The sequence below is a fragment of the Pantherophis guttatus genome, chromosome 6 (genome assembly GCF_059756535.1).
Source record: "Pantherophis guttatus breed Tessera chromosome 6, ASM5975653v1, whole genome shotgun sequence".
In the NCBI taxonomy this organism is placed as follows: Eukaryota; Metazoa; Chordata; class Lepidosauria; order Squamata; family Colubridae; genus Pantherophis; species Pantherophis guttatus.
In genome coordinates this window covers 47,541,929-47,567,387 of record NC_142068.1, presented here as the reverse complement: position 1 = coordinate 47,567,387, position 25,459 = coordinate 47,541,929, and the positions used below count along the sequence as shown (strand labels likewise).

At 37.7% G+C, this 25,459-nt stretch overlaps 1 protein-coding gene and 1 long non-coding RNA gene across 5 annotated transcripts in view; one reads left to right on the top strand and one right to left on the bottom strand.

Annotated features, from left to right (window-relative positions):
- TRIM8 (tripartite motif containing 8) overlaps positions 1-14,871 on the bottom strand; it is a 62,084-nt gene extending 47,213 nt beyond the window's left edge. Inside the window, exons 1-3 of one of the 4 annotated variants that reach the window (XM_034439970.3) lie at positions 14,450-14,556; positions 12,004-12,389; positions 11,116-11,797 (exon numbers count right to left, since the gene is read on the bottom strand). In XM_034439970.3, the coding sequence (XP_034295861.1) occupies positions 11,116-11,685 (570 nt within the window). In that variant the 5' untranslated portion in view covers positions 11,686-11,797; positions 12,004-12,389; positions 14,450-14,556. Of the gene's footprint in view, positions 1-11,115; positions 11,798-12,003; positions 14,011-14,220 lie in introns of those variants that run through there. The other 3 variants (XM_034439969.2, XM_034439971.3, XM_087872843.1) reach the window with 3 other exon arrangements.
- LOC117678649 (uncharacterized) lies at positions 14,365-22,988 on the top strand. The gene is made up of 3 exons (XR_015728634.1): positions 14,365-14,548; positions 20,149-20,498; positions 21,432-22,988. It is a non-coding gene; the product is annotated as an uncharacterized LOC117678649 (long non-coding RNA).
- The last annotated feature ends 2,471 nt before the right edge of the window (positions 22,989-25,459 follow it).

Sequence of the window (25,459 nt, the reverse complement as noted above, 5' to 3'; positions counted from 1 at the left end):
ATTCACCTAACAAATGTGGCAAAAAAGTCATAGAATGAGGCAAAACTCACTTAACAAATTTCTCATTGAGCAACATAAATGTTGGATTCAATTGTAGTTGTAAGTTGAGGACCACCTGTATTTTATAAGCACAAAGGTGGCTTCTACAACATGAAAGATAGACTGGTCTTCCTATTTTAATTCTAGAAACTATTCAATCTTTGTTAAAAATATAAATAAAGCATGTGAGGATTTTCTTCCTAAACCATGTGATGCCCAAAGGTCTGCCTTATCCATCAGTCTTTCCGTTCTCTGCTCAGAAAGCAACAATAATCCAGTCATTAAACCCACAACAAAATCTCCCTGGACCATGTTGTCATCTGAAACCATAGCAAAAGTAAAGATGTACCAAGACATTCATAAATGCATACTTTTTATTTCTTTGTTTTTATCCTGGTCCATATACAAGTACACTTGGGTTTTTAATTCAAAGCATTCTTTCTCATTCAATGCTGTGGAATGCTATTCAGCATATAAATTACTCAGCTGACTAGTTTAGCCTTTCTGGAAAACCACAGAAGAATCTTCAGCAATGTTCTCTCATGCATGTTTTTGGGAGGCCTTCCATTATCAAATCCCCACTTTTCTTATTCTGAAATCACTACTCCTCCTAGTTGCATTTTTTCTGTGCCCTGAAGAAATAAGTTATCTTTATTTCTGTTAAACCAAAACATGTTTTATAATGAAATTAGAGGCACTTGCAAAACAAAATGTACTATGCAGCTAAGAGGATTTAAAATGCATTTTAAGAAAATAAAATCAAGGCTCTTTTGTTGGAATACTTCGCCCCACAACTCAAAATCAGATCTGACAGATATCCCATACAGAATAATGTAGAAGACACATTATATGCATACTATATATTTCAAGGTAGTATAGAACTCGGGACCACATCTGTTTGGAAATATATTTGTAATTAACAGAATAACTGAGTTTAGAAGGGACCTTGAAGGTCTTCTAGTCCAACTCTCTGCTCAAGCAGGAAAATACCATTTCAGACAAATGTCCAATGCCTTCTTAAAAACCTCCAATGTTGGAGCACCCACAACTCCTGGAGGCAAATAGTTTCACTGATTGTTCTGTCAGGAAATTTCTCCTTAGTTCTAGGCTGGTCTCTCCTTGATTACTTTCCATCCATTGCTTCTTGTTCTGCCTTCAGGTTCTTTGGAGAATAGATTGATACTTCAATTAAAACATTTCCTCCTCTACATAGAAAACTAATATGGTCTCCTCAGAATGAAAGTTTATCATACACAGGAAATATTTTATACAACCTTTTATATAACCATTTTATATAACTTTTACTTATATAGGATGTATGGATGTATGGATGTGCAGAGCTGATATGTTTCTTGAATTGAAACTGACCCAGTTGTTTTCGTACTCTATTTACATAAATAGGGTGAACATTATATTATAGATATCATTTTAGTAGTACAGAATTTTGCGCAAATCTGAAAACCTATCTCCAGATCTAAATCCATAACATGCATATGCATTTGCATATATAGAGAATCCTGAGGGATGTTATATATCAAGCAGGAAAAATAAGTTAGGAAATACCAAGCTGGTTCAACAGAGAAAGGCCCTTGTTTTCCCACATAACATATCAGCCAGTAACCTACTTCAAACATGCAAAGTAGGTGGTAGGGGAGGACAGGAGAGCTAGGAACACAAGGGCCCTGGGGAAGCCAGCAGCTTTTATTCTTTTTTATATCCAATCATAATTGTTTCCTCCTCCTTCCCTCCCTCCACCTTCTCTTCCTCTCTGTCATATCTCAATGCCAGAAAACACACAGCACTTTGTTTTGCAAATGGTTCCAATGAGCATGATACTCATATGAGCAGAGACAGAAAATCAGGATATTTAAAACACACGCGCACAGAAGAAAACAGGATTCTAAGCAAAACAGAGTCAGCATATTTAAGAGGGAGGGAGGGAGGGGATTCTAAGCAAAACAGAGCCTTGGACACAGGAGATGAATGAGAAAGAGCCTTCAGAACAATGTAGACAATGCTAAAAAGCACATCTTCTGCCCTTTTAATTAGTGGGAGGTCAGTGGGAATGTCAAGCTTTGCCATCGAGTTTCTTTTTTCAGAGGAGAAAATTAGACTTTTAAATGAAGGTGCTTTAGGTCTTTTTTTCAATAGGATTCATACAGGATAAAAGAATGGCTTACCATCCCTTTGCACCAAGTACAGCACCAAAATTTACCATTGCCAAAGGAATGTCCCCAGTCTTCCAAAACTGCATAGCTATAAAAGTCTAGACAGGGAATGGCACCAGTTATTTCAGAGAGAAAACCAAATGATCATCTTGTTAAATAGGATACAGCATATTTTTGCCCTTCAATCAAGGTTCATGGTGGCAATAACCAACTACTCTCTGCTTTGCTCTTCATTCAAGCATGGCTTGATGAGGATGGGCATCAATGAAAGCCACAGAGTCTGATCTCCATTCTTCATCTAACCACAAGGTCACTGAGGGTACTTAGTTTTATTCCCATATGCTTTCTTTTTGTCAGATGGTTAAAAGGAGAAGCAAACCAAAATTAACAGATATATTTCTTCAAGCTTGATATAAAAATACATCATGGGTCTACTTTGCAGGGATCGGGGATATTTGTATTTCTTTCAATTATAAAAGACTGTATGAATATGAAATAAATAAAAATCCAGGCTGTATCAATAACACTTTCATAGCTCTCAGACCAAGAAACATTTTATAGACCAGAAATAAAAGGCAAACACAAATGGCTAACTTATTATGAGATACTAGAATTTTTTGAAGAGGGATACAAAATAAAATCTAGAGAAGAACTGGTGGCAGAGGGACACAGTTGCCAATGATCTTATTTACAATTATTGAAAAGATTTAAAGTAGACCAAAAAAATGCAGTTTTAAACAATGCAAGACTGAGTTTGAAATGGAATTACAAACAAATGATGAACATGTAATTGCTAAAATGTATAAAATTTTATTGAAATATGAAACAGAAGTTGAACAAATAAAAAATGCAAAGGTAATCCGGTAGTCTACTTTTGACTATAATTGGGATTGGAATTTTTATCACTATACAATGTAATTATTAAATGGCTCATTACATGATTGGACTTGATTTTACAACCATTTTTACCATGGTCAATAAGTGAATCATACGATTGTTAAGTGACACACACAATTGTTAAGAATTTCAGCTTCCTCAATTGACTGTCAAAAACTGATTGAGAAGGTCGCAAATCATGATTAGGTGACCATAAATCACTGCAACTGTCAGAAATGTGAGCTAGTTGTCATGTACTCAAATTGCAATCACATGATTATAGGGTGATGGTTGTAACTTTGAGGATAGGTCATACATCATTCCCCACCCTCACCCCCAGAGGCCATCATAACTTTGAACTGTTGTTAAATGAATAGTGGTAAATCAACAAGTAACAGTATGATAAAGGGGGCTAAACATTTTGGTTATAATATACATATGGAACAACAGGAAAATATGTAGTTAAAAGGACTGAAATTTGCATTATTTTGTAATCTTAACGACAATTTTTATAAAATGATGTGCCATTGATATATGTCAGCAGGGAAAAGTGTCTAGAATGCACAATATAAAAACAATTCAAATTCATGTTAGAAATGTGAACAAGAAGAGATATTTTATGTTTAGTGGATATGTAAAAAAACTAGAAAATATTGAATTCAAATATATAGCTGATTTAGAGGATTTTAAAGATTAATGTATAGTTGAGACCAAAGGTCAGTCTTTTGGGATTGATGGACATAGTCATGGAGCCTTGTTTTTGTGTATGATAACTACAATGAGATTATTGTCTCATCGTCTTTGACAATACCTACAATGGAGGTGAAGATTGTGGAGCTTGCTGAGGTGGCAACTGATGTCTTTGATCAGAGAAAAAATAATATCTACATTTATTGCTGATGGAAACCCCTTATGGACTTTTTGTGGAAAACAGGAAAAAAAAAAACCCAGACTTATCGGGTTTTTGATTAGACAGGATAGATTATAGAAAAGAGACATGTAACTTTAGAAAAAGAGATAAATTTATACTTGTACTTATAACTGCTGTAGAAAAAAATCAGAAACCACTTCTTTTATTCTTTTTTATTTTTCTTTGTTTTCCTCTCTTGCACTTTTACTTTCGCTTTGATTTTTTTCTTACTTTTTAATATTAGTTTGTATTTAGTTTTTAACTTTTTAAAACCTTTTATTAAAAAAAGTCTTTGTGACAACTGCCCATTGCATGCCTTCTACCCACACTAGTGTGGTCTGCTTGTTTCTGAAACTCCATGTGCTTGATCCTCATCTACAGCTTCCCTTCACAGCATGTGTTTCACCTTGTCTATTTACATGATGACCCAGAATAAAGCACATGGAGAGGTTTTGCAATCCCATAGATCTTACTACAAAAGTTGTCTGGGGAGAAGTGGGAAGAAAAATAATTCAACTTTATGAATATACAAAACACTCCTTTTTTAAGCAAATGTAAGAATTCCCAAGATAACAGTGTTACATTTCTTTAGGTCAGACCTTTACTCCTGGGCAACATTTAGGAGGTAATTGGATAATTAGACCTTAACCTCCAAAATTTCTGTGAAACAGTCCTTCCTTCTATCTTATACATTTAATTTTCTCACTGCTAATTTCCATAAAAACCGAAGCCCCTGCTCAAAAAAATACAGAGGCTGTCCAAACCACTCAGAAAATCAGCAAAAGAGAGATGAGGAGGAGCAAAATGACTATTACAAACCATTAAAGAGCATTTGGGAAGCATGGCCAAGGTAGAGAGAAATGGAAATGGCTGCATAGAATAGGGAACTATGAACTATGGAAGTAGGAGAAAATTCAGGATGCAGAAAGCCAAAGGATTAGAAGACCTCAGCAGGCCTTGCCAGTTTCAGGGAAGAAAAAAAGGGGGGGAGAGGGAGGGGGAGGGGACTGCTGTGGAGAAGAAGGCCTGCAGCCTCACATCACATTTAAAGTGATAGGCAGAGCAGAAAATGGAGCTGGAAAAACAGACAGCAACATGTTTTACAGGCCACCCAGAGACAGCTTGCCTGTGCAAAATTATAACTGTGACCTTATAAGCATTTTCACCCACAAAAAGAAAGCTGAAGACAGAAGGCGGCTGGGGAAGAGGGGAAGAAAGGATGACTGTGTTAAATCATGCTTAGGCCATAATACCCTTTATGCTGAATGATTTTTAAACGACACTTCAACACAGCTCCTGACGAAAGGAGGTTTCTGAGCGACACTCTTAACCATTTTGTTTTCTCTCACATGCTGGTTCCTGCATGCGGTTTGGGTGGAGCTGTTGTAACTCTGCCTTTTACAACACAAAAAAAGCATTGGGCCTCTTTGGGGCCAGGTAACGAAATTCCTGTCAGAATGTACTCTGGCACAAAGGCTATCTTCTGTGACACACACCTCGCTACTGGCAATGCAGCCAAATGGGGGAAGCATTTGATGAGAGCATGAAAAGCCAATTTGCAGGACATAAACTAACTGTTCCTTGCCTCCACAGGCAAAGCAAGCCAGACTAGGCCATATTAAGGGTTCAGGCAATCTCTCCTCCTGTCTCCTTTGTCCATTTGCTATGTTATCATTAGAATTCAATCCTGAAGATTCTTCCCTTATAAAAATCTATTTGCTTTGGACAAAGTCTGTTCATTTTAAATGAACATGAATACCACCACTTTTTTCATTTATTGCAGATATGGGATACATCATATGCAATTCAGGATGTTTCAAAGTCCGAAGAGTCTTTCTTTCATACTTGGTAGGCAGAACAGAGTATCCTTCTGCAAGAAAATCTACATTCACAGTGATATAAACCTTTGCCATATCACATAAAAAAACGAGGTGATGGGTAATTGCATTTTAAAACAAAAATGTAAAATATGGGCTAAGGACTAAGTTAGAAAAGACATCCACATGACTGACAGCACTCCTCAATGCCTCTCATCTTAAAGCATGTTACAAAAGTCTGTCTATCATAGAGAAATATATAAATATATGCAGAATAAGGGATAATTTCAAGGTGTTTATTTTATTCTGTTCTAGCTTTTATTTGTTTTTAAGAGGTTTTTTTTAAAGTTTTACTATGACAAGATGGATAGTCATAGAAATCAAATCAATAAGGAAATAATAAATGTATAAATGTCAAAAACTGACTTTTAAGTTAAAAATAGAAGAAACCTAATGAAACTTTTTAGGGACAAAAAATAGAAGTAACATTACAAGATAACAAGCATAAAAAGGTTCAGATGTGTGTTCAAGTTTCTTTCCTCTTTGCTGAGGTTTCTGAAGATTTTATTTTTTTTATTAAGAGGGCAAACCAAGCTACCTGCTAATATTTAGCTCTTCTGCAAATTAAGAATTCACAACTTCTGGAACCTTGTAGAACTTAAGAAAATATAAAAAAACTAATTCATGGGAACTAGAAATTAGTTCATACTTGATATGACAATCTTGTTGCACCAACTTCATATATTTAGCTTTAATAAATCTGAAAGGAACATGCGGTTGCCCAGGTGTATAAATATTTTGGACAGACCCATGTAGGAGACAATTAGTCTTTTATCCATTTTTAAAATACTAGCTTTCTTTTTCAATTTTATATATTTCTGAGAGCGCTCCTGAATGTGGCATATACCATAAAACAAGTCCTAATCAAACCATAATAAATATTGTTTCTTAGAACCAAATGTCTTAATTTTAATAATGCTTAAAATCTTACATCTCTTTCTTGCCTTATCTACCTCAGGACTGGAAAAATTTCTATAATCGAAACTACCTATGGGTGATAAAAAATGTACAAGCATGACCATTGTAGAAACAAACCCAACATCCTTAATTCATTAATTCCAATAAACCCCCTCTTCAATTGTAAGAGACATGCTTTAATTTTATTATCATAGACTTCACTTTTTCCAAAACTTTTCCCATTATTCTTAGAATGTCTGCATTTCACTTCATAACATCTCCATATTCCTGTTTAATTCCTTTTCTTTACTTCTACTGCGATGAAAAAAAATTGGGTTTTTTTAAAGCCTAGTGCATGGGCGTTAAGAAAACTGTGCAATCTGTGTTAATGTACAAAAGAGAAAGAGACGTACATGACTGCATATATGGACAGCATTTAAAAATTGTTAGAAAAGGAAGTTAGACAACGGCTGAGATGAAGGATATTCCAGAGTATTAGTCAAAGAGACACATGAAGGATACCATTGGAAGACTGGTATTCTTTAATTAAGAACACTGGAAAGAAACTTATTCAGAAACAGGAAAAGATGTAGACTACATCCATTACTGATGGATATTGATTGAATATGTGACCAAAATATGGATGATATACACACAAAATCTCTAAAAGTAGCAAATCGCTGTTTCATTTCACTTATAGTTTAAAATTTAGCATTGCAAGAAAAAATGGAGCAAGATATGCACTCATCAAAAGGACAAAATGTAAGTGTTGTATTTACACATACTTGACTCAATCGATATAAACAAAACAGTATAAAAAGACAAATGGATGACCACTTATCTTGCCGGCAGGAGTTTGCTGAGCAGCTCACATCCTTGGAAAACTTACGTATAAATAAAACTATAAAGTTAACTTCAGTTAAATACATCCTCAGAACTTTGAATGAGAAATGGTTCAGATAGGCTAGATAGGGTTATGTAAAGACTAATGATAAATCACGTTACCTTTCAAAATATTCTCCCATGAAAAGTGCTAAGTTGAGCAGGGCAAAGAGAAGCAAAAACATTTTCCCAACAATAAACTAAACTCAACATATAGTGGTTTTGTTCATTACTATACACTGAAGTCAAAACCAAGAATTGCCCAGCCCAAACAAGGACACAGAGTTCAGCTGATTTCCAGACAATGTCTGCTTATTCAGGGAAATACTACCAGACAATCTGGGATGACTTTTTACTAATTCACTTCATATGCAGCCTGACTATCACTAGTAAGGTCCAAAATAAATATAGCTTACACATTATATGATGGAAGGTAGTGAAGGACACAAGGTAATTTTCTAGAAAAAGTTGGGTGTGGACATAACTAAAAATTCCAGAAAATTGACTCATTATTAAAAAGCAAGCTCTGAATTGAACTGTTAGTGGGATTTACCAGTCTCAGTTCATCAGTCATTTGCCAAACGTCTCCTAGATTTGAGGAAAAAGATATATTTTCTATTTGATTCAACATTCCTTCCTTTTTTCCCTCCTATCTATAAATAAAAAGGATAGAGGAGGGTAGAAGTCAATCCTATGGGTTTTTCAATAGTTCTGCCACATCTTCCCTTCTTCCTATATAGGTATGCAGAGCCACTAACAAATGAATTTGGCTTATCCTCTTTACTCCCACCCAAATCCACAAAAAGTAGAAGGAAAAAAATAATCTTTCTGTTCAAACTCACTCTTTCTATTCAGAATACCTACCCTCATCCCAACCACAAGATTAGTTCTCCAACTGGAAAATAATAAAAAAGCAATTTTATTAATGACTTATCTACTCCCCCATTTTAGCAGCTAAATGATGAGTCATTTTGGCAACACTGGAATATACACAAGTTGTCTGTTTTATAGCCACTGCTGTTCATTTATTGTTAAATATTTATCCTACATAATGATGCTTGAAAGGAATCTGTGGACCTGTTTGTGCAGATTTTGAAGTAACTGGATCAGATCAAAAAGAGAAGACAGGGCCCAGCCAGCCTGTCTTTACATGCAGGTGTTGTCACACAGCTGTTCCTCAGTCTGACTTTTGCCACATACTCAAGATCACACCCTCAAACTCAGTATTAATCCAGAGTAAACACCACTCCCTGGTTTCAGCCTCATGATCACCAGTACAGATTACAACTTCATTTCATAGATAAACATGCATGAAGGGAAATGATGACACAGAGAAAAAGTCTATCATAGCCATTTTAATGTTGCCAAAAGCTAGCTAAACTACTTTAGGTGATTTTATGACTGTAGTCCAATAAATTTTCATGACCTCCATGATATTTTAATCTTTTGTACAACTTCTATGCATAGAAACCCACCCCTCCAAAGACCCCTGAAATTTCAGCATATCAGAAACCATTGAGATGTCAGGAACTAAAGCAACTACAGTCCAAAGTGTTCATGGCCAGGCTGGCTGGAATTTAAAGGAATGCAGGCAAAAACATCTGAAGAATACAGAATACCAGATTGACTATCCCACCTTTACTGTATTGTCAAGGTACAAAATACTAATTTGAAGCTGTCTGTGATCTTCCAGTTACATTCCCTTGCTCCACTACTAAATGATGGCTTCTTTGGGGAATATCTTTTGTTCCTTTTGGATGAATGTGAAGAGCCCATCTCATATCTACCTTCATAGCATGAAGTCGGTGTAGGAGAGAGATTTGAGTTCATATGGTACAGTATTCCTTTGTAGGAAGTTGGCCAGAAAGGAGGAAGGGAAGAAGAATGCTGATTTGACAAGTCTTACAAAATAAGAGGACTGCGATGTAATAAAGTCTTTGCTTTCAACTACCGGAAACAAAGCTGCTTAAAACCAGATTTCAGAACTGTACTTTCAACCTTTAGGTCCATTGGGCTTTTTATGCATCCCATTTCTGAACAAGAACAGAAAAGACAGTTGAATCTGAGGAAATGGTTTCTAGAGTGAACTGAAGAATACTGTAATGGGCATTTTATTTTGAAAGTAAGGGAAATTGTTGATAATTATACAGCTTCACTTGCTATCGCACTGAGAAGAGTCTATCTTATATAGAATTTTATATCTGCTAATACACCTATACCTATCTCTAATAACATAAAATAACATAACATAAAATGATCCACAACTTTAAATCTCCTACTATTCTGAGATTTGCAAGGCAATGACATTTAAATAACTGATTTTTTTACAGGAAAGAAAAGGTATAATACTATTGCTACATCACCACCACCCATTTTATACCTTATTGTTTGAGTTACTAGTTACATTGAAAGACACCTCCCCACCATACACATTCCCATTGCTTTATCCCTCCCTTCCCCTCCCCCAACATCCTGTGCAGTAGAGGCCTGTGTTCCTTGACAGATTTCTAAGGAGGTCTGAAAAGATAATGTCAGCTTTTGTTTACTTCTTCGTTTTCACATTTAAGATATGAGATCAGTACCAGGATAAATATATAGAGCGACCTGCAGTAAATCTAGTTAACAGCAATGGAAGAGCGTATTCTGTAGGCCTTGCAAAAAAAAAAAAGGGCAAACGGCAAAAAACTAAACAACCACTTCTAGCTTTATCTTTATTTATTTATTTATAAAGGTCACCTTTGGGTAGAATGGATCATTTTATTATTGCAAAAATGTACATTTGAGCAAAAGGAGTCACATTTCTTATTGAAGATAAATGTTCTTAGCAGAATTAAGGAGCAAAGCTACTAAAACAATAGTGATCCTGCTGATGAGCAATCAAGAAAAATAAGAAAAAAGTTCTTGTTGCACTTTCAATTACTATTTATCATTTAATGTCAATGGTTCCTCTTTGGCCTCAGATCAAAACAGGGACAAACTAAACCATAGCTGACGGTAAACAAAGAACTGGGGAAGACTAGACAGCTAAGAAACTGCCCTTTACCTGAAGTAGAGTACAAATTCCTTGATGCTCTTTGGTACAGCACCAAGCACTGAATTGGCCAAAGATATTTTGCTGCCAGGACAAAAGAAAGCTTAGTAATTTAAGGAAAAGTTTTTGCTTTTTTTAAAAAATAATTCTAAGTAATGAACTCTTCTATTCCACTTAAATTGAACATTATGTGTCAATATCCACCACCTCAATTGAAAGCATTACACTATCTGGACGAGCAGCAGGATGGATTCTAGGCTGCCCACAATAATGTACCACAGCAGAAGGGAAAGGGGGGGGCTGCTTCAGGATCCCTCCTCAGCAATTCCCATCATCATCTGACAAAACTGGTTGACTAATAATGAGGTTGCACCAGTTGTATTTTGCAGTCAAGAAGAAAGCTGCATTTAAATATGAAGCAATGTTCCTACTTACCCTGATCTCATTGCGTCGGATCTCCACGTCACATACTGAGTGCCCTTGGTGTGCACCACTGTAGTAGCAACAGAACTGGCAAACAGCAACTTGTTCAGCTTCGCAATGATACAGTCGGTAAGCATTGTGCTGGGGGCAACTCCAAGCCCTGACGTCATCCGCCTCCACCAGGAGGTGCCCACGTGCTGTAGAGGGCTGTTGCAGGTGTGTCTGAACGTGGGATTGACAGCATGGAGCTTCACACCTTAGACAGATCTTCTGTGCAGGCAAAGGTGGCCCACGGCGGCAGAAGACACAATGCAAGACTGAGGGAGTCTTTTCCAAATTAAGAGAGTTGAATTTTTCCACAATGTTGGTCAATTTTAAGTTCTTTTCAAGGTTGGGCTTCTGGTTGTAGGCCTGATTACATTCAGGACAACGCACTAGCCCCGACTCTTTGGCCCAAGCCTCTCCTATGCATCCCCTACAAAAATTGTGCTTACAAGGAAGTTGGACAGGTTCCACAAAGACATGCAGACAAATAGGACATATAAGCTCCTCTTCAAAACAGTTCTTCCAGTTTTCAGCCATGTCTCAGCCAGATCAGAACTTTCCCTTTAATCTCTTTAAACAGTCAGTTTTTGGTCTACTAAAGCAGATGATGATGAGTTTCCACTTTTGCAACAGAAAGGCCACTAAGTTGCTAATGAATCAAAAAATCAAGAATGCAATTAATGTGGATTTCCTAAAATTTAAAGTAATATATTCCCAACAAGCCCATTTGTATTAAATATAATTAACAATCAGTACTAAAATTGCAGAACAGATACTTCTAAAGTTTGAAGCCAAACTTTCTTAATTCTTATAAGGTTTTTACTTCTGATTCTGAAAAGCAAAAGTAAAACTTACCGAGAATTGAAAAAACTCCATACAAAATCCAGAAGGAAGTCCAAATGCCATATAAACCTCCTATATTAAATATTCCTGATTATTACTTTCTGACCATTTAATATCTGAAAGGAATTTGTATCTCTCGTGACTAAATTCAAGCCTCCCTTTTCAATTATTTTTCCTCTGTAAGAAATTAGAATTTGAGTCTTTAATTGAATCATTAAAAAGCTGGAAATAAATCCATATGCAAAGGGCAGGAGGAGCAGCTAGTTTTCTAATGCAGCTGAATGGTGCAAAAGGATATTTTTCCTTGGCTTTGGGACAGTGCAATCGCAGTAGGAAGACGGTCAATCACTCAGATGAAATTCCAGCCTAGAGCCAAAAGGACCCTCCCATTCTTTGCTCTTTTTACAAATAGGAATGAAAAGAAAAATACTTTAAAATGTCTACTATGAAGAACAGTAATAATCAGAGACAAATTCAATGAAAAAACAACCTATTCTAATACTCTGTGGAATTCTGTTTTCAGGATTTGCCTTATTTCTAACCTTTCATAAGACTAAGGTGAAAACAATACTCCCAACTCCAAAATCCTCAGCCTTTTGGAGAGTGATGGTTTGCTCTCGCTGGAAGGAAAACAAGTATGCCTTGATCAAACTGAAAAGGAATTTCTCAACTGCTAATGAAAAGCCCAGACCCCGCCTCTTCCCCTTTGCTTCTCTGTTTTCCCTTCTGACATGAAAGCTATTTCTCCTTTTGGAACCAGCCTGCAAGGGGGTGGGAGAAGAGGGAGACAGACAAGAGCTAGAAGGGAACTGCTGAAATGTACAATTCCAAGAGGACCTACTCAGTCCTCAGCCATTTTGAGTTGGTTTTATTTTTAATTTGTGGGATTTAGGGGAGAGAAATAAGAAACAAACGTGCAAAAGACAAGGGAGGGGAGCTGGTGAATGGCACCACCCTGCAAAGTGAGTCCCTATGGGGAAAAGAGAGAGAAAAACATACAGGAAGGAGGACAGAAGCGGAGTGTTCTAAATTGGGTTTATATAGCTGCAGCTGCTGTCTCTTTTAGTTTTTATTATCGGATCAAAGAAACCCTACATACTACTTGCAATCATCTCCAGCCATCTTGGGTCCCTTCAGTCCCCCTTTTAAGTAAAAAGGAATTTTTTAAAAAATATATCCGTATCTACACCTCTCTTCTTCAGTTCTCTCCCTCAGTCACAACAGAACGAGCTAACAGACCAACCGATCGGACCTGTGTCACATAAAAAAGAAACAACAGGAAACCCAGCCACGATTTTAGCCCTAACAGAAGGAAAATTAAACCGGGGGAGGGGGCTACTATCACCACACTATCGCACACAACGAAGGCAAGAAAGAATATGGGAATTCCGGAAGAGGAAAATAGGGTGATAAATTAAATAGCAGGTCCATTTATCGATTAAGATCCAGTACAGAAAGCCTACATGGATTTTCAAAAATCGTTTCCCCATTCAAGGCAGAGGAGTGGTGAATCTAAGCTAACTAAGCAGCTCTGCCTGCTTCGCAAAAATTTCCTTTCCCCCCCCTCACAGATACCAATTAAAACCTAACCCCCTTCTCCCCTCCTTCCCCTCTTAAGATCTGCAATATAAAGCAGGTCCGAAGTAGGGAGTGGATGGCTCAACAGAATCAATTAAATGAAATATGCTGAGCAGATCGAAAGGGTCGCTATCAAGGTGAAGGGGAGCAGGGCGCCGGAAAGAGGCAGAGATGCTGCTGCCTCTTCCCCCTCCGCTTCTCCCGGGATGGCGAAGGCGCCTTAAGGGTCGAGGTGAACGAGAGGAAGAACCGGAGTATGAAGGAACTCAAGGGCGGAAAGATGACTAAAGATCAAGGGCGCAACGCAGGATTTCCCCCAAACCCCTCGGCTTGGATTAAAGGAACAGGAGCTCAATCCGAGCCCAGCTTCTCGGTTACCCAGCGCCAGGGCCCCTTTAACGCGCGATTGTCAATCGATCAATCAATCGACTCCGATGAATAACAAGCGTGGAGCCTCCAGAAGCGCAAGGACAGACAAAAAAAAAAAAAAAAAAGGAGAGAAGGGGGAGGGGAAGGAATCGCCGCGCAGTCCGGAGAAAGCCGCTGTCCTAGCTCGGGCCCTCTTGCTGGATCCAATCCCTCCTTCCTGCCGGCTTTGCTCCCACCCTAGCCGCAATCAGCGCCAGCCATTCGCTCCCCAGCTCGGTAGACCTTCGACGGCGACGATGGCTGCTGGCGCTGCTCCTGCTGCTGCTGCCGCCGCCGCCGCCGCCGCGCTGCTCCTCAACCCCTTCTCCAGGGCCTCACGTGACCGCCACAATTTGATACATTAAACACAACGCGTCCGGCCTCTCTTAAAGGGGCAACGGCGGCTTCGGCTTTAGGCCGGCCTTACAGGCCTCTCTCGCCTGTTCTCTCCCCGCCTTCCTACAGTACTTACTGAGCGAGCTGGGACCGCTAGGAGGCCCGTTGCCGTGCCTGAGGAGAGCCAGCCATTGCTGAGCTCCCTTCTCTTCGCTCGCCTTTGCTGGATGTCACGGTATGACTGAGTCATAGTGGGCTGCTCCCGCCAGCCTCAAAGGGAGGGGAAGAGCGTGGCTGGAGCTGCCAATTGAATAGGCGCAGGAGGCTTTCTTTTCTTCCCGGTGCCGGCAGCAGGGCGTCCCAGCTGGGCTTATCCGGGGTGGCCGTTGCAAAATTCAGCGGATGGCACAGATAAAAGGAAAGATGCTCGCTGGGGTCCCAGAGGCTTTGAGCCTCGGGTTAGCGATGCCGGGGGTTGAAACGGGATGGCTTTGCTTGCCAATCGGGGTGTTTTTAGCCCTGCTGCCCGTGGCCTTTCCCAGCCTTTGAAAAGGAATCGGGTGTTGTAGCCAATACTGTAAGCTTTTTTTTTTTCCCCTGATCGAAGCGTGGCTCGGTTTTGAACGCTGTTGGTGAATGACTACTGCTAAAAATACCAGGTGAACAAAGAAAAACGACACCTTATCTACAATGCTAAAACTTGCAGCTGATGCCTCGTCTTGGAAGTCCTAACAAACCGAGGAGTGTATTTGAAATTCAACACTGCTGTGCTATCGCCTCTGGTTCATGGAAGACATCATCTTTTATGCTATTCCATCATTTAGCTTTGATGTATTGCCCTCATTGCGCCAGATCCTAGCAATACAATGATATCCTAGAAATCGTTGGATGTGGGAGAGGTTGGGGAAGTTAAAAAAATCACTGGGTTTCCTATGATTGGAGTTCACTTGTTATAGTACAGATATGAAACTGAGTAGGAATCAAAAGAATGTGCCCTCTACTAAAGGGACAGCTTGAAAGGAAAAGGTTATCACAATTCTTTACCTGAGGACATGTTATTCCCCTTGGAAACTAACTTGGTTTCTGTGTTTTTTTTAATGAAGGGAGTGAAGATAAGGGATGGCTTTTCCTCATGCGGCATCCTTATTCAGTGTCATATATTTTTCCAATGCTAAGACTTATTTGAGTGGAGAGCATAGTGGATTACAGATGTTTTATTAAATTTAGCACAATTTCTTTTTTTGCTTGCCAGCTGAAAAACCTCCCTAAATGGCTTGTAAAGGTTGTAAATAAGAACGTCTCTGCCTGTAGGCTTAAAAGGAAGATACAGGTTTACACAACACACTGAGTCACAATTACTTTAACTATGATTTATTAAATAAGATACAATAACCTGGCTTTACCAAACAATCAAATCATCGTTTAGACATCACATTAATCAAGAATAAACCAAACCACCAGAAGCTGTAAGCATCTGATATATTCTTCTAGATTCTTACCTAAAGTTTGGAAGCACTAGTTCAGATGATGAATCTGGATATAAGCACAACAGATGTGTTGCTGCTGCTGCTTTTCTCTCTGCTGGCCTCAGCAATGGCCACTGGTAGCTAGCAATAGGAAACACTATTAAAACTGATAAACTGGAGCTTGGTTAACTGCTGCTTGATACTAGCTTTGATGAAGGTTGATATAAACTGTGTTGTCATGTAGCAGTGAACAAGTATATCTGATATGTCTGCATGTTTCATATGTTAAGTGATATCTAGTACTTGATTCCTTGTATCTGGATCTAGAAAACAAAGTAGAAGGAAAGATCTAACTACAGAAGGATCTGTAAAATAGTTTTTGCCATTTTCCCACTCTTAACTGGTTAACTCTGCTGTGACATTTTCTATTGGATGTTCCAGCATTACTTTATTTAGAGTGGTTTTAGCAGGCATTCAAAACCAATACAGTTCATAACACTTCAAGTTTAGAAGAGGCTTTTGCTGTTTCAGGAAAAGGCCTGCATATTCCCAGGTAATGGCATGCCTGACTTCATATGAGAAAAGAAGATATAGACAGATTTTGTCAGCACTTGCATGTACTCCCTCTGTGAGTATATTGAGCATTTACATTTGGCCACAGGGAGGAGTAGAATTTTCCTCGCTGTGAGAGGCACAGTTCTCAGTTACAATTTCTGGATGACATGCAGAAGTATTCCAAGTATGCTTCATTCACTGGTGGCAGCTGCATTTACAGCTCACTTATACTTAAATATTGCAGTTTTCCACCTGTGTGGATGTAGGGTAGGTGAAGCAAATAAGTTTTCTCTGAAGAAGGAAAAAGAGACAAACACTATTAATACTGCAGAGCTATTACAAATATCCAATTATATTTTGAATGACTAAATTGTTACTCTTTTAGGACAACTTTTTCTGCAATAGTTGGCATTACTGTCAGCTTTTGAAAACTGAGAATATGCTCAGTGATCTTTCAATTTTGCCAGGGTTTTTTCGGTTGTAATTAATGGATTGGATTATTTGAGGGGAATAAGAGCCTATTATCTACAAATAACTTACTAACTAGAAATCCATCTGATTTTTGCTACCAACTGTTCTTACAGGGAGAAGAGATAAAATAAAATTAATATTGAAAGCTATGATCTTTAGATCCTTAATCCAGTTCTGTAAAAAAACAAATTACTGCAGCTACATTTTCTATTTTGAATGTTAGAAAATATTCAACAGAATTTTTCATGGTGCCTATTTCTTCTATTATTTGAAGATTGGTGAATTTCCCTGGGGTTGGGTGCGGGGGAGTGAATAGAGTAGTAAATCAGTTATCAGAACCTTCCTGCCAATATTATCTGCAGAAGCTTTTCCATACCATGTGAGAAAAGCTAGTGAATCTAAATCCTAGAAAATAGGCAGGGTGGAAAATATTTTTCTAAAGCATAAGGCATAGGACCTAGTTATCTTCGAGACCGCCTGCTGCTACCGACGACCTCCCACTGACCTGTGCGCTCCCACAGAGAGGGCCTCCTCGGGGTACCATCAGACAAACAATGTAGGCTGGTGACCCCCAGGGGGAGGGCCTTCTCTGTGGGGGCACCTACCCTCTGGAATCAGCTGCCCCCAGAGATAAGGAGAATCCAAGACCTCGATGCCTTCCGCCGTGCCCTTAAAACTTTCTTTTTCCAGCAAGCCGGGCTGGTTTAACAGATTTTTTAATATTTTTTAATTTTTAATTGGTCTGTTATCTTAAATTGGGGCCAAATTAATATATATCCTTTTTACTGTTTTTAATGTTTATATTGTATGTTTTTTATCTGGCTGTACACCGCCCTGAGTCCCTCGGGAGAAGTTGCGGTATATAAATTCGAGATAAAATAAATAAATAAATAAACAAACTAATTTTTAAATTATTGAAAACATGTTAAAAACTCTCCTGTTTATGTTAATGGAATAGGAATGGAATAGCATTGCATTATTAGATGTAATATATAGTACCAGCAAGAAACATGGTAATTAAGATTAAGTAAACTCTTAATTAAAAGAATAAAATTAAGCAGTCTAGTTGTAAATGACGTGAATTAGAATGAGTAGAATATGTATCTTCAGTACATCAGACTGTGGAATGTAGAAGGAGCTTAAAAGAAATAGGTTTTTCCTAAATTCTTATTATTTTTCAAATGCATCAAGGATAGAAATTATGTTACTAATTCATGCTTGCAATCTGGTCTCTACACAATGCTAAATGGAAAATAGAATAGTGCATTATCTGAAATTCAGGGGAAAAAATTGGGGTTTTGCTACGGTAGTTAAATGTGGGGCTCATGATCAGCAAACACAAAGAATACAAAAATATATAGATTAATTTATACATATAAATTCAAGTCTGGGGCGAATGAAAATTAAGAATAAACTCTTTTGTTTGTATTGCTGCACACTTTGAGGCATGTTATCGCAAAATATTTTCTGGAGCTAATATGTGCTTTGTACTCTATTCTGTAACTGATTGTGGGGATACTTACCCTATAGCAAGACTTTAACAATTACTAAGATGCTATGTGTAAGGCACTCTAAACATATACAATGTGTAATATGAAAGCTTAACATTATTATGTTATTATATTTTGTACAGCCATGTATGTAATGAGCATCAGTTGCTCAGATTAAATATCTGAAATAAGAGCTTAGTTGCAGAAAGCTTATGCAACCACAAATGTGTTAATTAATCCTCAAGGTGCCATAGAACTCCTGGGCTGTTTTAAATTTCATATAGGGTTCTATAGAATGCCAGAACTTGCGAGAAATATTCTTTACTCCCTTTTTCCTGGATTGACAAGATTGGTTGCCAGCATTTATGCTGTATGAGTATACTGCTGTGTTTTTCCCCCACAAATTATAATTGAAAGATTTTCCCCATTTTGTCTGAATACAGGTAGTCCTTGAGTTACGACCGCAATTGAGCCCAAAATTTATATTGCTAAGTGAAACATTTGTTACGTGAGTTTTGCCCCATTTTACAACTTTTCTTGCCACAGTTGTTAAGTGAATCATTTCATTTGTTAAGTTAGTAACATGGTTGTTAAGTAAATCTGGATTTCCCATTGACTTCTGTTTGTCAGAAGGTCACAAAAGCTGATCACATGACCTCAGGACACTGCAACCATCATAATTATGAACCACTTGTCAAGCATTTAAATTTTGATCATGTGACCAAGGGGATGCTGCAACAGTCGTAAGTGTGAAAAATAGCCATAAGTCAGTTTTTTCAGTGCTGCTGTAACACTGTGTCACTAACTGTTGTAAGTCACTAACTGTTGTAAGTCAAGAACTATCTATATTTGGAACTTCAAACAATATTCCTCAGAATGTAGTAAATGTTTTTGGTCTGTAAAAGATTAAAGATCAGTTAGTTGCATGGGGTTTAGTATTGTTAATATGCTGATGATCTCTACTCTATGCCAGGCATGTGATGCTGTTCAGGTGCCTGCTCAGTAGACTATAAGGACTTGGATGGGGAGAAATTGTCTATGACTCAATTCTAGCAAGGCAGAGTGGTTATGGGTTTTTTATTGTCTGTGGTTAGGAGAGATGACACTTTGATACTGGAAAAGATAGCACTCCCTCAGAAATGGTACGTAATTTTGAGGTTCTCCTGCTGGAAAAACCGGTGACAAGTGTAATACTAATAATCACCATCTTGCAGGCCAATTGCTCCCATTCCTGAACCTCATTGGATTATTGCAATGCACTACATGAAGCTGCCCTTGAAGGCCCATCTGGAAGCTGTAACTGTTCCAGATTGCAGTGGTGCCTGTAATCATCGTCCTGATCCTGGTGCGGTGGTTACCCGACCTGATCTGCCCACGGGCGGTCTGGTGGTTCCGGCTGAGGTGCCCCTTCATCCAGTGGCGGGACCTCCATCACAGTTGCCTGTTGTCCAGCCCCCTCCAGAGGTGACCTTCATCTTGTTCACCCATATTACATTACTATCGCATGAGTTGCACTGTCTCCCACTTGTTTTCCAGGTGCAATTCAAGGTGCTAGTTATTACCTTTAAAGCCCTGCATGACCCAGCTCCAGCTTACTTGCAAAACAGTCTCTTCCACTAGGTCAAATAGGCCAAGCATGCTCCAGGTCCCTTTCCTCAAATATCATCCTCTGGTAGTACCTTGGAGGCCTGCTTTCTCTGTAGCCATCTTGATTCTTTGCAGTAGTCTCCCTCCTAAGATTTGGGAGGCCCCTACATTAGACAAGAATGGAGCTGATTTGTTTACAGTACAAATAGTTTGGCACCTGGAGGAAAGAGTTTGATTTGTTGTTTTTATATTGTTTTCATTGTAAGGCACCTAGGATCTCTGGGTGAGATTGGCAGACAGGAAAGAGATACAGACAACCAAAGTGTACAAGAGGACAATCGAGAATTTGAGAGACGGCATTAGAAAGAATGAGTTCAGTAAAGAGGCTAAGAAAAACAAAGTCAGCTTCTGCTATATTCAAAACAGTTACTAACAGTAACCAGCTGGGCATGTAACTGCCCTCCCTTGTTAATCAACATAGCATCCTGGTCCTCAACACAGATGCTAATCTAGGTCAAGGGACCATGCTGCCACAGAAAGTCTGAAAATCAGGCCTGATGAAGACAACAGAGAGAAAACACTCTGTAGCAGCAGAGTGGGCATAGACCACAATTTGGTAAAGTTCCTTCTCATTTTTCTGAAATTTGTGCACACTATTTTTGCAGTAACTAGCTATTAGATCTAGTTTATCATCAAAGAAAATAGCTTTTCACATCATGATTTGGCTTTGCATTGATGTGGAAAGGTCAGCCTATGAAATAAAGTAAGAAAAAGAGCAAAATCTAATTTGATGGGATATCATCTCAGAACAAGGAAGGTGAAGACACTATGAAATGAAAGTGCTTTCCTGTTTATAGAAACATATACAAATATCAAAAACAAAAATCTTTTTGTTCTGTATCCTATACTCATACCAGTAGTACTAGAAAGATGAATGCTCCAATTTTCCTCAGACACAAAATCTCATTTTTTCTGCATTTTCATATGGTTTCACATAATACAATATTAGTTAAACAAATAAAAAGGCTTTAGGTTCATCATAAGGAATAATTTCAATATTTGGAATTTTTTGCAGGGCTACTAATAGGAACAGCTAAACCTCCAAAGATATATTATGTTACACTTTATTATTTCAATTTATACACCTACCCATCTCATCTCAAAAACATGACTCTGGCTGACTTAAAAATTAAATTAAATTGTTTTAAATTAAAAAACAATATCAAAATATCAGAAAATATACCTATATATGTATAAGAAAACTAAAATCATATTTTTTTAAAAAAAAAAAACCCATACACAAAATTCATAGCTGAAATAGTTGAGGCACTAGTTTACTGCAAGAAGTTAATTTATCTGTGTCAGTGTTAGAGGAAAGTAAGTTACTAATTCACCGGTACTTAACTGGGTCATGATCCCAATTGGGGATGTCTTGAAAATATAAATCCTGTTGTTTTTTAAAGCTCTATCTGGGTGAATAGACTTATTAAAATGTGCATGTATGAATGAACTGTGATTACTCATTGAAGTTTACTGTCTTCTTGATCAGGTGATGTGCTGACAGCCGATATTGTCACAGCCTCAGACTGCCTAAACCTGTTTCCCACCTGAAAATTGCCACAAAGACAGTCCTGGTAGAATTGCTGTGATGTCACAAAATGACATACTAACAAATGCTACAGAACTTCTGAAGTGCAACTGTTTGGAGAAGAAAGTGATCTGGGTATATGTAATTGGAAAGTCCCAATTATTTTATAAATGATTCATCCTTTTCTTATGATGGTCATAGTCATCTAGATCAGTCATTTAATTGAACATGCCCTTTTCAAATTAGCCTGATGTTTTATTTCTCTTTTTAATTTGTAAGCTTTGCATCTCACTTTTTATTCAGGAGATCAAGATGATGTTATAATATTCCCTCTTTCTATATTTCCCAACACCGATACCCCTGTGAGTTAGGTTGGGTTAACAAAGATTGAATGGTTTAAAATCACCCACGACCTTTTGTGACTGAAGGTGGATTTGAATCTGAGCTTCCTTGGTGCTTGTCCAATACCTTAATCTCTTCATCACACTGGCTCTCTAATGCTGTGTCAGTTACCAGCTTTTGCAATCAGTAGATTCTACATGTGGCCACAATGTCATATTCGAGACATTTAGAGTAGTGATTGCTGTAGAATATTTAACTAAGTCTTTCTGAACACACCAAACCCTGCTATATGAGAGCAAGAACATGGTCCTAAGAAAAGCTAATGGAAATTCATGTACAGTATTAAGATTTTTGTTTTAAGATTGTAAAACTCTTTCATTGCATGATCTTATTTAACAAACACGTTTTGCTGGCTTCAAACTTCTTGGCCATAGGGCCGCAACCTAAGGTGATTCTTCCCTTTTAACTGACATTCAGGAAAGTATCAAAATCATCCTGAACTGACTTCTAAGCAACTAGGCAAACTCTTCAAAATCTAGGGATTGTCCAGCTACAGGGCAGAGTTAAATAAGTTCCAACTGAAAGCATATCTTTTTTGATCCCATCTTACTGAGACATAAAAAGCTTCCTCGCTTATAGAGCTAAGTAAAGTTTTGAAAGGAGAAAAATGGATCAGTTTTGACTCTGAATATAATATGAAAATTATATGGTAATTGTTATGCAGATAGACAGCAGTAGGGTATATTATCTTCAACAAAAAATGGGAATGAGAAAAAAATGGGAAAACATTTTTATTTATGTTTCCACAAAGACAAAGAAATCATTTTTAAGAGAGAGAAGAACGATGTTGAAAATCCTTCTATTGAAACTGTGGGAAGGTGGAAATAGGAGAGAAAAATAGGATGGAATTATAATAAATAAAAAGTGCACTAGCAAGACTGACTTATTTGTATCTTTGTACACTTTCCTAGAAATAAATACAACTCTGCCTTTGTGGCTTAGTCTCAAGAAGAGAGCCTAGACTATAACTGTCATCCTGGAAACTCACTGGCATAACCAGAGCAAAAGCTTCTTAGCAACCGGTTTTTAAGTTGTTCTGCCAGTCATTGAGGAAGTAATACAGTGGTACTTAAAAGCTTATGAATCCATTTTCCTCAATAAATAAATTAACAAGTATAATGTTTTTGATGTATTTGTTTAATTGGTTCTCTTTATCTACTTTTGGGTTGTGTGGAGAACATATCAAGTCTTTAGGCCACATGTATGCAGAAATATTGAAAATTCAGAAGGTTGCACAAACGCTTACATACCACTGCATATATCAATCTAAAGTATATCCAGTGATGGCTATATTTGCTATAGATTTGCCCAGTTCTCATGGAAAACCTTCGGAATTGCTAGTCGTCATTGTATCCGTATAGTTTAGTCAGGCCTGATGAATATCTGCAATGGCTGCCATAGTTGTAGTTTGGGTTTTCATCCTCTTGAAAACCTCCATCCTGGGGAATGTGGACCTTCAAAATGTCAAGTCATTTGGTGCACATCTTTACAGTGTTAAGAATGACAGGGCTCCTAGTTGCTCGCACAATAGTGATGTTCTATACAGTTCCTCAAGACACTTTTGGGCTCCTGCTTAAAGAGATTCTGCATCTCTTTTTGGTGTGTGAGATAGCCAAACACTGAAAAAAAAACATCAGGCTTGTTTTGGCACATCTTGTTCCACTTTGTTGGTGCCTTTGTAATTCAAATGCACATTTCCCTGGGATTGCTCAGCAACTGTGTGACCCAGCCTCCTTAAGGAGGCACTAGGAAGCACAATGTTTATGATTTCTCAGTGTCCCATGATAGGATTGGTGATGTGAGTATTTTAAAGGTACCATTAGCCCTAGGATCAATGTGGCAAAGTCAAAAGAATTTAAAAGGTTAATAGATTCTTGATCCAGTCCATATAATTTACTTTTTCAGGTATGCGTGTGTTATTTTTTCTTCTATTTTTTCTTTATTTAAAAAATACAAAACTCAATTTTTTAAACAAACAAGACAAAACACAAAAAACAAAATATTTAAAAAGTGCATTAAAAATGAAAAAAAACAAACATATACACACATATTATCCCACCTACCGTAGTTGAATACTGATTAATACATTACTACAATATTAGTTCCCACTCTTTGCGGAAACAGGCCTCCCCAAACTTTTTAAACTATTATAGCTACTTGCAATTATTAAGTGTGTATGTGTGTATTTTTAAACAATATTCTGTTTGATGTGGAATGACAGTTCTGCTAAATAAATATGTGGACTCCCAAAGCCAGTCATCCTGCCCACTGCATTAGGGAAGATTGTTCTACCAAATACCAAATTCTGTTTCAGTCCCACTTAGCAACATTTTGCCATGCCTATTTCTTTAGGGAACAAGAGATGGAATGTGTGCAGCAGAGGAGGAGCAAAAGTATAGGGTGATGTATTATGCATGGCCCATTGCACAACACATCTATTTCTAATTCTGACATGTTGGCAGGTATGGTTTAATTATGCATTATGTTCAGAAGTACTTCCTTTCATTAGTCCTGAATCTCCCCACATTTCATTTGTAAGAAAAGAAAAAAGGAAAACTTCCCTTTATATATTATACCTACATTTGCCAATATGAATTAGAAAAGGAGTAGAGAGGGAATTCAGAGACAGTTGAATAGTTTGGTTCAGTTGAGTGTGAACTTACACAAAGTTAATCATGGTCCTGCTTGCCCTACATAACTGGCATATTAATTACTCCTAATTAATTCACTCATCTTTGTATGCTGGCAGCAGACAATCCAGGATGACTGGAATGGTCAAATGGAAGCCATGTTCTTCTAGATTTTGTAATGGAAACTTAGAGGCTGTTGCTTCACTCCCAATTGCCTATGCTTTTTTCCCTTCAAGTGAGGTTTTTTTTTTTTTTTTAAACATTTATACAGTCAGGAATGGCACTACTGTAGACAGATTCTGGGGGACCTTATTTATTTTGGTCCTCCTAGCTCTTTCCCTGCTTGTGGCTATAGAAGAGAGAAATGATCAGAACAGCCACATATGGGGGCAAAATTTTTGCTATTTTTGCAAATTAATAAATAAACAACCCTCAGAGAAGCATTTTTCCTAACAACAATGAATAAGCTGATTTAGAGAAATTAGTTTTGTGCTTACCAAGACTAGAACTGTTTGAGAGTAAATCTAAGCTGCTGTGGACTAAATTGATGGGTAATCACCTAATGATTCATTTAAAATATAATGCAAATAGGACCACAGTGGAGACAATTGTGCTGAATTCTAGCTTAGACATCATCCAAGGCCAGATTGGATAATTGCATACAATTCCCTCTAGCATGAAATCTACCAGTTTTTTCTTTATGCTACTTAAGTGAATCAAGAGATGAAGTAATACTTGACAAAGCAAAGCAAAAGGAACAGTCTCTCTTTGTAGACCTTCCAATTCATAGGAACAAATCGCCACACCATCTACGAACGGCATACATCACAGCAACATTTATTACTTCAGAATCAAAGGAGATGCGGGTGTTACCATTTATAGCTTATAGATTTATTATCCTCAGCCTATTGACATCAAGATGAATTGGGTGTATGACTCCTATTATTCTTAGCAAGC